Source organism: Bubalus kerabau, chromosome 8, assembly GCF_029407905.1.
Source record: "Bubalus kerabau isolate K-KA32 ecotype Philippines breed swamp buffalo chromosome 8, PCC_UOA_SB_1v2, whole genome shotgun sequence".
In the NCBI taxonomy this organism is placed as follows: domain Eukaryota; kingdom Metazoa; phylum Chordata; class Mammalia; order Artiodactyla; family Bovidae; genus Bubalus; species Bubalus kerabau.
Genome location: NC_073631.1, coordinates 33,438,611 through 33,451,850, shown reverse-complemented (window position 1 = coordinate 33,451,850; position 13,240 = coordinate 33,438,611). Strand labels below are relative to the sequence as shown.

The window sequence follows — 13,240 nt, the reverse complement described above, 5'->3', positions numbered from 1 at the left end:
AAGTTAAAATCAGCTTTTAGGATTCACATCACAAAGGCAAAATTGGCAAGCTGCATTTATCCCACTGTTTGACTTTTTCAGTCTTTACAGTCTAAAGTTAGAATTAGCAATGGACACTTTTAAAATCCCTTTTATCCCAGGGTAAAATATTCAGTCTTTGCACAGGAGGCATTCACATTTTGAAGAAAAGAAAGGCAGAAAAGAAAAAGAAAAACACATACCCCAAAGCCCCTTTGCTTCACCTTCTTGTACATTAGTAACATTTTCCAACAGAAGAAATCCATGTAATTTTCTCCCTCCTACACTTAACTGCTTTCATAATTTTGAAAATAATTAGCAACCTTCCAACTGCTGCTGGTGCTGATCTAGGTGTGCTACAACCCCACGCTAATCTCCAACTTGGCAAACAAAAGTTCTAGGTCCAGAGAACACACAGTAGATTACTCTCAGCAAATCTGAACATGACTTCTTTTTAATAGTTCGGAATGTTATAGCTTTCTTCTTTCTCCTCAAACTGTCTGTACTTTAAGAAAATTTATTTTACTGAAGTATAGTTGATTCACAATGTTGGGTTAATTTCTGATGTAGAGCACAGAGATTCGATTACACATATATAGAGAATATATATACACACACACATTCTTTTCATACGGTCCATCAGAGGATGTTGAATATAGTTCCCTGTGCTATACAACAGGACCCTGTTGTTTATCCATTCTGCATAAAATAGTTTGCATCTGCTAATCCCAAACTCCCAGCCCATTCGTCCCTTGTCCCTGCTGTCAAGTATAAGCACAGAACTGAACACAGAAAGCATCAGAATTTCCACGCTGCCAGGCTGATACCTTCCCCATGAAGACTTGCGCTGCCCTCCAGCTCCGGTCCTTCGGCACTCTGCCCCGGGGAGCCAGAAGGGCCATCACAGCCGCAGTAACACTGGCAACCGCATTTGGAGGGCTGGGAAAGGCTTTCAGCTCAGTGAGATTGACCTGAAGAAAAGCACACACACTCTCAAGACCAGGGCGCTATGCTCTCTCACAACCACTGCTGGGTCATTAAGCTGGTCTTCAGTGGCTGGTCTTTTCCACCCTCTCCTCTTCACACCAGTCTTGGTTTGGCAGTTTTTGCAGCCCTCCCAGAGATCCCACTGTGGGACACCAGTAGGTCCAGGTCTTTCTGGCACTTTTCTGATACTCTGAAAACATCACTGCCTTTTTTGGCTTCCAAGTAAATTTATCTTCCTGATGTACCAGTTCTGCAGAGTCTTGCACATTGAGGCCAGGGAATTTCATAAATGTACAGGTTTTAGGGTATTTATGGGTTCATCCAAACTATGTAATGTATTTGCCTTTGAATCAGGCCTTCCAGAAACAGGGACTTTCCTGGTGGTGCAGTGATAAAGAATCTGCCTGCCAATTCAAGAGACATGGGGTTGATCCCTGGGTAGGGAAGATCCCCTGGAGAACGAAATGGCAACCCACTCCAGTATTCTTGCCTGGAGAATCCCATGGACAGAGGAGCCTGGTGGGCTATAGTCCACGGGGTCACAAAGAGTCAGACACAATTAGCAACTAAATAACAGTAACAACCAGAAACAGAGTCCCTTAGCTCAGAGTCTCTTAGTTTTGCTTTTCTGCTTTATATGCACAAGAAACATCTATTACACTATAATGACTCAACCAGGAAGATGCCCACAGAGGCTGAACCTTCTTTCTACATTCCCCCTTAGTCTCTGAAGGTCAGAATCTTAATTTACTCAAGAGATGGTATTGTAAAAGTTACAAGTATCAGGGCAAATACTTTGGAGTAAGAATTAATATCTGTAAGAAGCATATGTAGGTTCACGATACATGTTTTGTTTTGTTTTTTTAAGGATTTTTTATGAAATTTCCTGAACTGTATTATATACTCTTACTTATAAAATCCCATCAAATGTTGAACCTGATTCTCCTCTATTACCATAAATTGCCTTTTCATTTGGGAAATGACTGCAAAGAACAGAAAGGGTGTGAAAACAAGAACAAAAGCAAAAACGTAAAGTATGCTAATACTGAGAGCTAAGTAACCAAAATCCTTTCATCATTTATAAATATACTGAGCTTTATATTTAAGTGATATTAATTTATTTTGACTGAGTAAATAATAATATATTCAGAGAAAAAGCTGCTAATATAAAGCACAAAGAACAACATAAACATTCTAGAGCTCAGAAAGAGGAAAGTATAAAATTTCATTATTCAGAGATAATCAGTTACTTTTATCTTTTTTCTACCTTTTCCTATGTATAAGCATGTTCTTATTAAAAAATGTCATAATATATGCTATTTTATACTATGCCTTTTTTACTTAATAGATCATGAACATTTTTTCACATTGCTAGCTAGGATTTAACAATTCTCATTTTAATGGTAGCAGGTTATTTGAATGCAGAATAATCAATCTTCCATCACAGTATACTTATGTTCTTTTAAACTGTTTAACTTTATGGTAATGCTAAAAGAAACATCCATGAAGATAATAACTCTCTGTTCACAGTCAAAATTATTTTCTTCAAAAGAATACTGAGAGAAATGAATGGAATATTTCTTTGAAGAGCAGTAGAAGTCTGGATCCTTTCTTCTTTGAAGGTGAATCCAAGACTCCCAGGCCTAGTAATGCCCTGGGAATCTCCCCGGAGGCCTAGCAGAACCGAAAGGCAAGACCAGCTGCCAGTTTTTAAAATAACATTGCCCATAATTCCATCTCTCTTTACACAGTCCTTCTGATCACCACAGTTTATTTTCTCTTATGGGAATTTGAATGCTCAATGAGATTTTGCTAATAATGTGAATTTAGGAAAAATGGTGTGGGTCAAAACTAGGTATCTTTGCTTCCAGGTTTTTCTTCTGTCCCTGAGGGTCTCTCATTAATACTACTCCTATAAGATATTCATAATAGGAAATATCCAGAGGATATAAAGAATCCCCCACTTACTTCTTAAAGCAACAGAGGAAATAAAGAATCTTCCAGGTGGTTTTTAAAGCAACACGTAATATGAACCACTGGATTTGGGCCAAATCTAAGTGCTAACAATAGAGTTGCCTTTTATGACAGCATAAACTGCATGGTATTGGAAGTATTCAAAACGAGACTACGTGCTGGGGTCAAGGGGGACAGACTTTCGGATGGGAAAGGCAGCTCAACTACAATGATGACCTCAATGATGTCCTTAAACAGCTGTTTCAACTGCAACATTTTATGGGACTTTCTTTCCTTTTGATTGCATGGATTTCACTCTCAATTCAGTTATTCAAACTTTAATAACCTTCAAATATTGTTCTGAGAAAACCCTGAGCCCAGGAATCATTCTTACCCTGTTGAGTGTATTGAGGGCAGCTGTCGCAGCCTCCAGCGCGGGCTCAGCTTTCAGCAAGTCTGCCTCACACTCCCTCTGTTTCTGGGACACTTCAGTCTGAATGGCTGTCACCTAATCAAAGAAGAAAAGCACACAAACCAATTATCGTCTCAGATATCTCTATTGAAAAATGCAAGCTGCCTCAGAGACACTGTTCAATAATTTGCCTATATCTTGAACAGATGAGGATTTTGTCACAAAGACTAATTTCTCTTCAGCACATGGTTTGCACAAAGTTTTACATAGGCACTAAACACACAACACAAATCTCAACACAAATGGACTCAAATATCAAAATGCTCCAAGCAGGGCTTTGACTGTTTTAAGGTGCCATTAATAATAAATGCAAGATTAAGCAATTCCTTTGTTTTTCCTTTCTTTTTTGGCAAGTCCTGGACAAGTGACAATCTAAGCTGACTCAGTAAACTAGATCACAAAATATCTTTGCCAAAATTCTCTTAATTTTTGCTTATATTTACCTTACCTACATTATCTAATTACCTATATTTACATCATCTAAAAGCCATGCTAACTATTCTTTAAGAATAAACATAAAGGGACTTCCCTGGTGGTCCAGTGGTTAAGAATCTGCCTGCCAGTGCAGGGCACACAGGTTTGATCCCTGATCCAGGAAGATCTCACATGCTGCAGGGCAACTAAGCCCATGAGCCACGGCTACTGAAGTCCACAAGCCTAAAGCCTGTGCTCTGCAACAAGAGAAGCCCCTGCATTGAGAAGCCCATGCACCGCAACTAGAGAGTAGCCCCTGCTAGCCAAACTAGAGAAAGCCAGAGCGCAGCAAGAAAGACCCAGCACAGCAAAAAGCAAAAATAAATAAATAAAATTGAAAAAAAAGTATAAATGTGACACTTTTTTGCTCAGCTGATTAAAAGATATTATTCTACTCTGTGCATGTTTATCAGTACATAAAATTTTTATGAAGACTATATACTAGGTTGGTGCAAAAGTAATTGCGGTTTTTGCATTGTTGAAATTCGCCATTTGGTATTGAAAACATTCTTATATATCATTTTAATGTGCATTTCTCACTTTGCTTTTTTGCTAATGACTTATTACTTGCTGTTTATATTTATTTTAGACTAGGGAAATGATGTTAGACAAAAAGCAAATTCTTATCTGAGTTCAAAATGGGCTGTGAAGCAGTGGAGACAACTGGCAACATTAACAATGCATTTGGCCAGGAACTGCTAATGAACATACAGTGCATTGGTTGTTCAAGAAATTTTGCAAAGGATATGAGAATCTGGAAGATGAAGAGCATAGTGGCTGGCCATCAGAAGTTGACAATTACCAACTGAAAGGATCATTGAAGCTGAACCTCTTACCACTATACAAGAAGTTGCTGAAGTGTCAACCATTCTAAGATCATTCAGCATTTGAAGCAAATTGGAAAATGAAAAACATTGATAAGGGGGTGCCTTATGAGCTGACTGAAAATTAAAAAAAAAAACATCATTTTATTGACGTGTCATCTCCTCCTATTCTACCCAACAACACTGAAGCATTTCTCTACTGGACTGTGACATGCGACAAATAGTGGATTTTATGACAACCAGTGATGACCAGCTCAGTGGTCGGACTGAGAAGAAGTTCCAAAGCATTTCCCAAAGCCAAACTTGCAACAAAAGAAGGTCAAGGTCACTGTTAGGTGGTCTACTGCCCGTCTGATCCACTACAGCTTTCTGAATCCTGGTGAAACCACTGCACTGAGAAGTATGCTCAGCAAACTGCTGAGATGCACGGAAAGCAGCAATGCCTGCCCCTGGCGCTGGTCAACAGAAGGGCCCAATTCTTCTCCACGATGATGCCTGACCACGTCACACAACCCATGTTTCAAAAGTCGAGTGAACTGGGCTATCAAATTTTGCCTCATCTCCCACATTCACCTGACCTGTCGCTAACTGACTACCACTTCTTCAAGTATCTCAACAACTTTCTACAGGGAAAACTCTTCCACAACCAGCAAGAGGCCAAAAATGCTTTCCAAGAGTTTGTTGAATCCTGAAGCATGGATTTTTATGCTACAGGAATAAACAAACTTATTTCTCACTGGCAAAAATGTGACTGTAATGGTTCTTATTTTGACTAATGAAGATGTATTTGAGCCTAGCTATAATGATTTAAAATTCACAGTCTGAAACCAAAATTACGTTTGCACTAACCTAATAATATGGATATAGGGAAGCCATGCTGGTAAACTTGAACAAGGTCAAAATGAGGACTTTTGGAGTTTTGATCCTCCTCCCTCCTCCTCCCATTCAAGAACACAGAACTTGAATGTCTAGGAAGAGAAAATTCTTGTCCTCAGCAGAAATGTGGAGTTTCAAAGCTGTGGCTGCCGGGCACCGGGATCCAGTCACCATGGGGGATGGTTGCTGTGGTGATGGGGACTGTGAATCATCATGTGTGAACAAAAGTGCATTTCTTCAGATGTGTTTGGAATGAACAGGTTTATCTACACCATAAAATTAAACACTGCTCACAACAAATTACCTTGTCTACCGCAGCTTTATTAGCAATAATTACCCTTCTCCTGATTAACCATTATTTTGCTGTGTACTGCACCTCTTATGAACGTAACTGGTTCAGGCTAGATATGTGATCTCCAGCCAATACGTATGGTTACTGTTAACATCTGTAGGGAAACTCTGCATGCTTACTGAGAACTGCTCCCAAACCTCAATCCTGCCAGGAATGACCATGAAAACTCCAAGCATACTACATTTTCAATGTGTTAGAGAATTTGAGACTGTATTTGAGTGAGTTATTATATCAGGTTTATTTACTATCCTTAAGGATATAATGAATCTATACATGCTCCTTGTGACCATTTATAATAGTGTCATTTTTTTTTAATTTTTATTTTATTTTTTAACTTTACAATATTGTATTGGTTTTGCCATATATCAACATGAATCCACCACAGGTATACATGTGTTCCCCATCCTGAACCCTCCTCCCTCCTCCCTCCCCATACCATCCCTCTGGGTCGTCCCAGTGCACCAGCCCCAAGCATCCAGTATCGTGCTTCGAACCTGGACGGGCGACTCATTTCATATATGATATTATACATGTTTCAATGCCATTCTCCCAAATCATCCCACCCTCTCCCTCTCCCACAGAGTCCAAAAGACTGTTTTATACATCAGTGTCTCTTTTGCTGTCTCGTATACAGGGTTATTGTTACCATCTTTCTAAATTCCATATATATGCGTTAGTATACTGTATTGGTGTTTTTCTTTCTGGCTTAAAACTGGATGTGGGATCATAGATTTTTAATATTTAGAAGAAACCCTAGGGAGTATTTCTCCTAAATGCTATTTCAACAAGACTGGGGTCGTACATACTACTCTCTCTTCCTTTACTGTTAATGGAGTTTTATCCCTTTGGGTAATTTGATAAACAGGGCAATTTAGAACATTTAACAACTAAACCCCACAAATGCAAATGAAAAAAATACTGCAGGCTGGTCAACTGACTTCTCATTCCCAATGCCTCTCACCCTAAGCGCAGCCTTACAGGAGCTGTGAACCTGCTGTGTATCACGGTGACTTGGTAAGCCTGACTGTGCACTTTTTCTCTGCCTCCCTCCCATGAGGCCCAACCTGGGGAAGGTGGAAGAGCTGCAGGGAAGCTTAGAGTGTGTGCTTTCTCTTTACCATCGTCTATTAAAACAGATTTGAAGACAGCCCCATTCATGGGAACACCAGACTCCTCCTGCCCTCTACTTGTCAAAAGCTCCTTGCAGATGGCTCATGAAATTTAGTGGTGGTCACAAGAGGATAAAGTCACAATAACTGCTTGTATTGGGCTGAACTGTGTCCATTCAAAATTCTCAGGTTGAAGCCTTACACCCAGGACCTCTGAATGTCACTGTGTTTACAGAGAGAGCCTTTAAAGAACAGTTAAATTAAACTAAGCCTGTCAGGGTGAGGCTTAATCCAATCTGACTAGTGTCTCTGTAAGAGGAGGAAATCTAGTCACACACATGAGTCGGCAAGGGTGTGTGAACTGAGGAGAAACTTGTGAGGACAAGTGGGAAGGTGGCCATCTGCAGACCCAGTGGAGAGAGGCCTCGGGAGAAACCAAACCTGCCAACTTCCCGACCTGGCACTTCCCAACTCCAGAACTGTGAGAAAATAAATCTCTACTGTTTAAGCCAGTTCTAAGCAATAGGTAGAAAAGGACATGGAAAAATGGACTGGTTCACAATTGGGAAAGGAGTACGTCAAGGCTGTATATTGTCACCCTGCTTATTTAACCTACATGCAGAGTATGTCATGCAAAATGCTGGGCTAGATGAAGCACAAGCTGGAATCAAGACTGCTGGGAGGAATATCAATAACCTCAGATATGTTGATGACACCACCCTTACAGACACCACCCTTACAGGCAGAAAGTGAAGAGGAACTAAAGAGCCTCCTGAGAAGGTGAAAGAGGAGAGTGAAAAAGTTGGCTTAAAACTCAACATTCAGAAAACTAAGATCATGGGATCCAGTGCCATCACTTCATGGCAAATATATGGGGACACAATGGAAACAGTGACAGACTTTATTTTCTTGGGCTCCAAAATCACTGTGTACAGTGACTGCAGCCATAGAATTAAAAGACACTTGCTCTTTGAAAGAAAAACTATGACAAACCTAGACAGTGTATTAAAAAGCAGAGACATTACTTTGCCAAAAAAGGTCCATCTAGTCAAATCTATGGTTTTTCCAGTAGCCATGTACAGATGTGAGAGTTGGACCATAAAGAAGGCTGAGTGTTGAAGAATTGATGCTTTTGAGCTTTGGAGCTGGAGAAGATTCTTGAGAGCCCCTTGGACTGCAAGGAGATCAAACCAGCCAATCCTAAAGGAAATCAACCCTGAATATTCATTGGAAGGACTGATGCTGAAGCTGAAGCTTCAACACTGTGGCCACCTGTTGAAAAGAGCGGAATCATTGGAAAAGACCCTGATGCTGGGAAAGACTGAAGGCAGGAGGAGAAGGGGATGACAGAGGACAAGATGCTTGGATGGCATGACCGACTCAACAGACATGAGTTTGAGCAAGCTCTGGGAGATGGTGATAGTGAAAGGCAGGGAAGCCTGGCGTGCTGCATATCATGGGGTCGCAAAGAGTCTGACATGACTGAGCAACTGAATAACATTGTTTAAGCCTCCTAGTCGGTGATATTTTGTTATGGCAGCTCCAGTTAACAAATACATGCCTCTCCCTTACCTTCAGACTATAAGAAATTCCTGATGGTCCTCCAAAATTCAATCCCATCCATCTTTAGAAAAGAGACATTAAAAACCTGAAGACCATCCAAAATCAGGGAGGACATTTACCTTTCCAAGAGATTATACGAGCTCTGCAATATGCAAGGCATTCTCACTCATGAGGTTACACTCAACAAAGAGGGCAATTTCAAAGGGATCAGAGGATTCTTAGAACCTGGAGCTGATACATCAAAGACAGAAGATCTAATTTTCACAAGTTTAATGGTGCTTCTGTTACTTGAAGTCACTGTTAGCAACACCTGTGATTTGAATAATCCTTGACGACCTTACACATTTGAAACAACAATTTCAACTGGCTTCTCTATGTGGATTGTCAAAATGTACAGGAAGATGGTCTTCTAACTCCAATATTTGTTTAGCCATATTAAATCTTGCAACGTAGTTTTGTTACTTTTAAAGTACTTCTTATGTATTAAACCTTGAGACTTCAATTTCATGGAATCAAAGAGTCCATATACACCCCTTTATAAGAACCACATAGAATCTAGTACGTTGCTGTGCATATGACCAATGTGAGCTCATGGCATATATTTAATACCCGACTCTACATAATTTAATTACAAATAGACCTTTCTTCCATAACCAATTTAAAATAGTTTTTTCCACTATTGCATCTATTCGACTTTCATCATAGCCCTTATCATTAGCATAAAATATCTTGTAAGCAACATGCAGGAACCCTGCCTATTATATATCTTTAAGAGCCTAGAAAAGTTCCAGGCCAAAAAAAAAAAAAATTGGTGCTCAGACAATATTTGTTATTTATAATTAAATTGAGCCTCATGAATAAAATGAAAATATTTTGAAGTATTCTTACCTTTTGGTATGGATCAGATATTTAAAAAATAGTATGTATCTTGTCCATGTCTGAAGAACTTCATGAAACAACTTGTCAGATGAGTTCTAATTTGCTAAAACATTTACCCCTCGTTCTGAAGACAATTTTGCCTTAGAAATTCACGTGCAAAAATGTAAAAAGATCTCCACAGTACTTGTTATAATTTAAGATCTGTAAAAATGGATTTTGGCTTCCCAGGTGGTACTAGTGGTAAAGAACATGCCCGCCAATGCAGGAGACATAAGGGAGGCGGGTTTGATACCTGGGTCTGCAAAATCTCCTGGAGAGGGGCATGAGTTATGAAGTAGTAACTACTGGAACATCACATATTTGTTAGTGCCTGAAAAATATCCCCTGGGTGAAATTAGCTTATGATCATCACACCATGTGTGATACCCAGTTACTTTAAATATAAAAATATACCTTTAAAGATATCCTCCACTTATCTGAAACTCAATGGAAATATTTATTACCAGAATTAGGAATTATATGCTTATTGGCCAAGCCAAACATGCCTTATCTTTAACTTCAAAAATAAATTTTTTAAAAAAAATTTAGCATTTTGATTTTCTATACACTTTTCAAGTCTTTAGTGTGCAAGTTAAAGGCAGATATGCTGAATGCACATTAGAACAAAAGGAAAACAGTTCATCTGTCTACGAATGAATGGTAACATCACTGGAAAAACTCAAATATTTTCTGCTATCATTAATGCAGAATAATAGCATAATGGTGACAGAATCACTGGCTCTATGAGTATTCATAATTTATATTTTGTATTAAGCCCAGGGACAGAGGAGCCTAGTGGGCTGCCGTCTATGGGGTCGCACAGAGTTGGACATGACTGAAGCGACTTAGCAGCAGTAGCAGCAGCAAGCCTTGATTATAGGGCTTCCCTGGTAGCTCAGCTGGTAAAGAATCCTCCTGCAAAGCAGGAGATCCTGATTTGATTCCTGGGTCAGGAAGATTTACTGGAGAAGGGATAGGCTACCCACTCCAGTTTTCTTGGGGTTCCCTGGTGGCTCAGCTGGTAAAGAATCAGCCTACAATATGGGAGACTTGGGTTCGATAAATGGATTAAGTAGATGACCTGGAGAAGGGAAAGGCTACCCACTCCAGTATTCTGGCCTGGAGAATTCCATGGTCTATATAGTCCATGGGGTCACAAAGAGTCAGAAAGCCTTGATTATAATCTTTTGTTTAAAACAGAACTTGCACATATACATTCATTAAGTTTTTTAAAGATATTTACTAATCATTCTGTTTGCTTTTTACTAATTGCTAATTTTTCTCTTTGCTATTTACTAAACATTTAGTAATCATTCTGTTTCTCTTGGGAAGTGAGATATACAAAAATGAAATACCTTCTACTTGCTGCTGAAGTTTCAGTAAGAGAAGATGACAAAATAAGTTATATTTATTTCAGAATTACTGGAAACCTAAGTACAAAGAAAGCCAATCTATATAATCTTAAAAGTAACTGTTTCCAACAATAAAACATAATACAGAATGCCAGGGCCTCCACGGACTCGAAAAGGACAAATTTAGCTTGGGATATAATAATAACCTCAAGTTGTATTATTAAAATGCAAAATTTGAAAACCATCTTGCAGAGTGACGGAATGGGCTTTGTTAACAATTGAGTTGTTCAATTTGCCTAAAAACTGAAAACCTTTAGAAACCTCTGCGGTGACTTCATGACCTTTACTGTATTACAAATAGGCCTGATGTTCAAAATCCACATCCATTATATGCTTGAATGAGCTCAGTATTTATTGTTCTTTTGTGTCATTAAAAGAGCTAAAAGGGTGGGAAAATGCATAATGTAAAGAAAGGTCAAGTGGTAATCATGGTGTGAAATGCTGTTACATGTGTAACTATCATAATTCTTTAGATTTTACGCTCCCTGGAGGGGAAGTTGTTCAAAATTGTTCACCTACAAAGGTTTATTTTGTGCTAAATATAGCTCTGCACTCCAAAGGGTGGAATTAGCCTGACCTTTCGCTCCTCGGCGTTGGCGATGGCCTTTTCCCGGCTCAGTTTCTCTGTCTGAAGCCCGATCTTTGCGATCAGAGCTTCAGCATCCTGATTTCTCAGTTGTAACTCAGCTTCTTGAGAGGCAAGTCTGGCTTTCAGCTCTCCCACCTAAAGGAAAAGTCATGACTCTGTGTCAACAACAGCAAATATCAGATATAGCTTATTATTTTAAGTGAATTCAGGGATGCCTAACAATTGCTAACTTCCATCTGTTTCTATCCTGATTTGACTTTAATTCCATGTGCAAAAATGCAGCCCCATTTTTTTTAAGAAAACACAGGAATCAACAGAGTAAGTTTTCCATGGTTTTGTGGAAAATGTCATTAATTTATGTCAGCACCAACTAAACATTTATCTTCTCAACTCAGTCTGTACAGTCAAGGAAGCACCCCCAGCCACCCCCACCTGAGCACAAGTCACACAAGCACCCTGCTTTTCTGGTCCTGCGGGGTATAAATATTACTTTTTTTTTTTTTAATCATAAAAAAGAACAATCACAGCCATTTATTTTGATTCCATTGCTGAAAACACTTCAGGGGTTTCATCATGTGAGCAACATTCCACTGCTATATGCGAGGGCCCTTACAACCTCTGCTTTAACACAGGTTATTTACACTCTCCCTTGGAGGTATGGCTGGTTCTGTGACCGCTACCTGTGCTATTAGAGTTTAAGCGAAGACTGATGTTTTAGCCTCTCTGTGAACTCAGGCTCGTGCCACACAGTGATGCTTGCTTCTTTCTCCTTTTCAGCCAAGTGAAACTGGTCACGTGGCAGGCCATAATCAAAAGCATCATCCAAGAGATTAAAGGAAAATCATTTTAAGCACTGATTTCAGTCTGTAAGGAAGCTGTTAGGTCTGAAATGTTCAAAGCCACTCAAACCCCGGAGGTAAGGTCTTACTGATGAAGAGAAGTGACCAGAGCTCTCCATTATGACCTATACTAAATCTGCAGAGGGCATACATGGCCATCAAGGGGCTTAGGGCTTTATTGCAATGCATTAAGAGCGGTAAGGGTTGGATGTACTTCAGATGGCATGGCTATCTGGCTCTGTGGGCTGCTGCCACATGAAGACCTCTCTCTCTGCACACAACCTGGTCTTACACTATCCGGCTTCCCAGCTATTCACAGAGGACACTATGCTTCCTATCCATAATCAACTGATTTTAAAAAACTCTTTAAGGTGTATAGAATCTGCCTGCAATGTGGGAGACCTGGGTTCGATCCTTGAGTTGGGAAGATCCCCTGGAGAAGGGAATGGCAACCCACTCCAGTATTCTTGCCTGCAGAATTCCATGGATAGAGGAGCTTGGTAGGCCACAGTCCATGGGGTCGCAAAGAGTCAGATACGACTAAGCAACTAACACTAACTACTACTACTACTACTACTGAGTCGCTTCAGTCGTGTCCGAGTCTGTGTGACCCCATGGGCTGCAGCCTACCAGGCTTCTCCATCCATGGGATTCTCCAGGCAAGAACACTGGAGTGGGTTGCCATTTCCTTCTCCAATGCATGAAAGTGAAAAGTGAAAGTGAAGTCGCTCAGTCATGTCCGACTCTTAGCGACCCCATGGACTGCAGCCTACCAGGCTCCTCCATCCATGGGATTTTCCAGGCAAGAGTGCTGGAGTGGGGTGAGTTGCCTTCTCCAACATTAACTAAGGTGC

At 40.0% G+C, this 13,240-nt stretch overlaps 1 protein-coding gene across 11 annotated transcripts in view; it reads right to left on the bottom strand.

Moving 5' to 3' along the window:
* Positions 1–13,240, bottom strand: part of DNAH11 (dynein axonemal heavy chain 11) — a 367,742-nt gene that overhangs the window by 123,626 nt on the left and 230,876 nt on the right. For all 11 annotated transcript variants that reach the window (XR_008717731.1, XR_008717733.1, XM_055589961.1 and 8 more), the window contains 3 exons: positions 11,536–11,682; positions 3,353–3,466; positions 846–989 (listed from right to left, as the gene is read on the bottom strand). Coding sequence is in view for 9 of the 11 variants with exons in the window: in XM_055589961.1 (XP_055445936.1) it covers positions 846–989; positions 3,353–3,466; positions 11,536–11,682 (405 nt within the window). In the remaining 2 variants the exon portion in view is untranslated. The remainder of the gene's footprint in view (positions 1–845; positions 990–3,352; positions 3,467–11,535; positions 11,683–13,240) is intronic.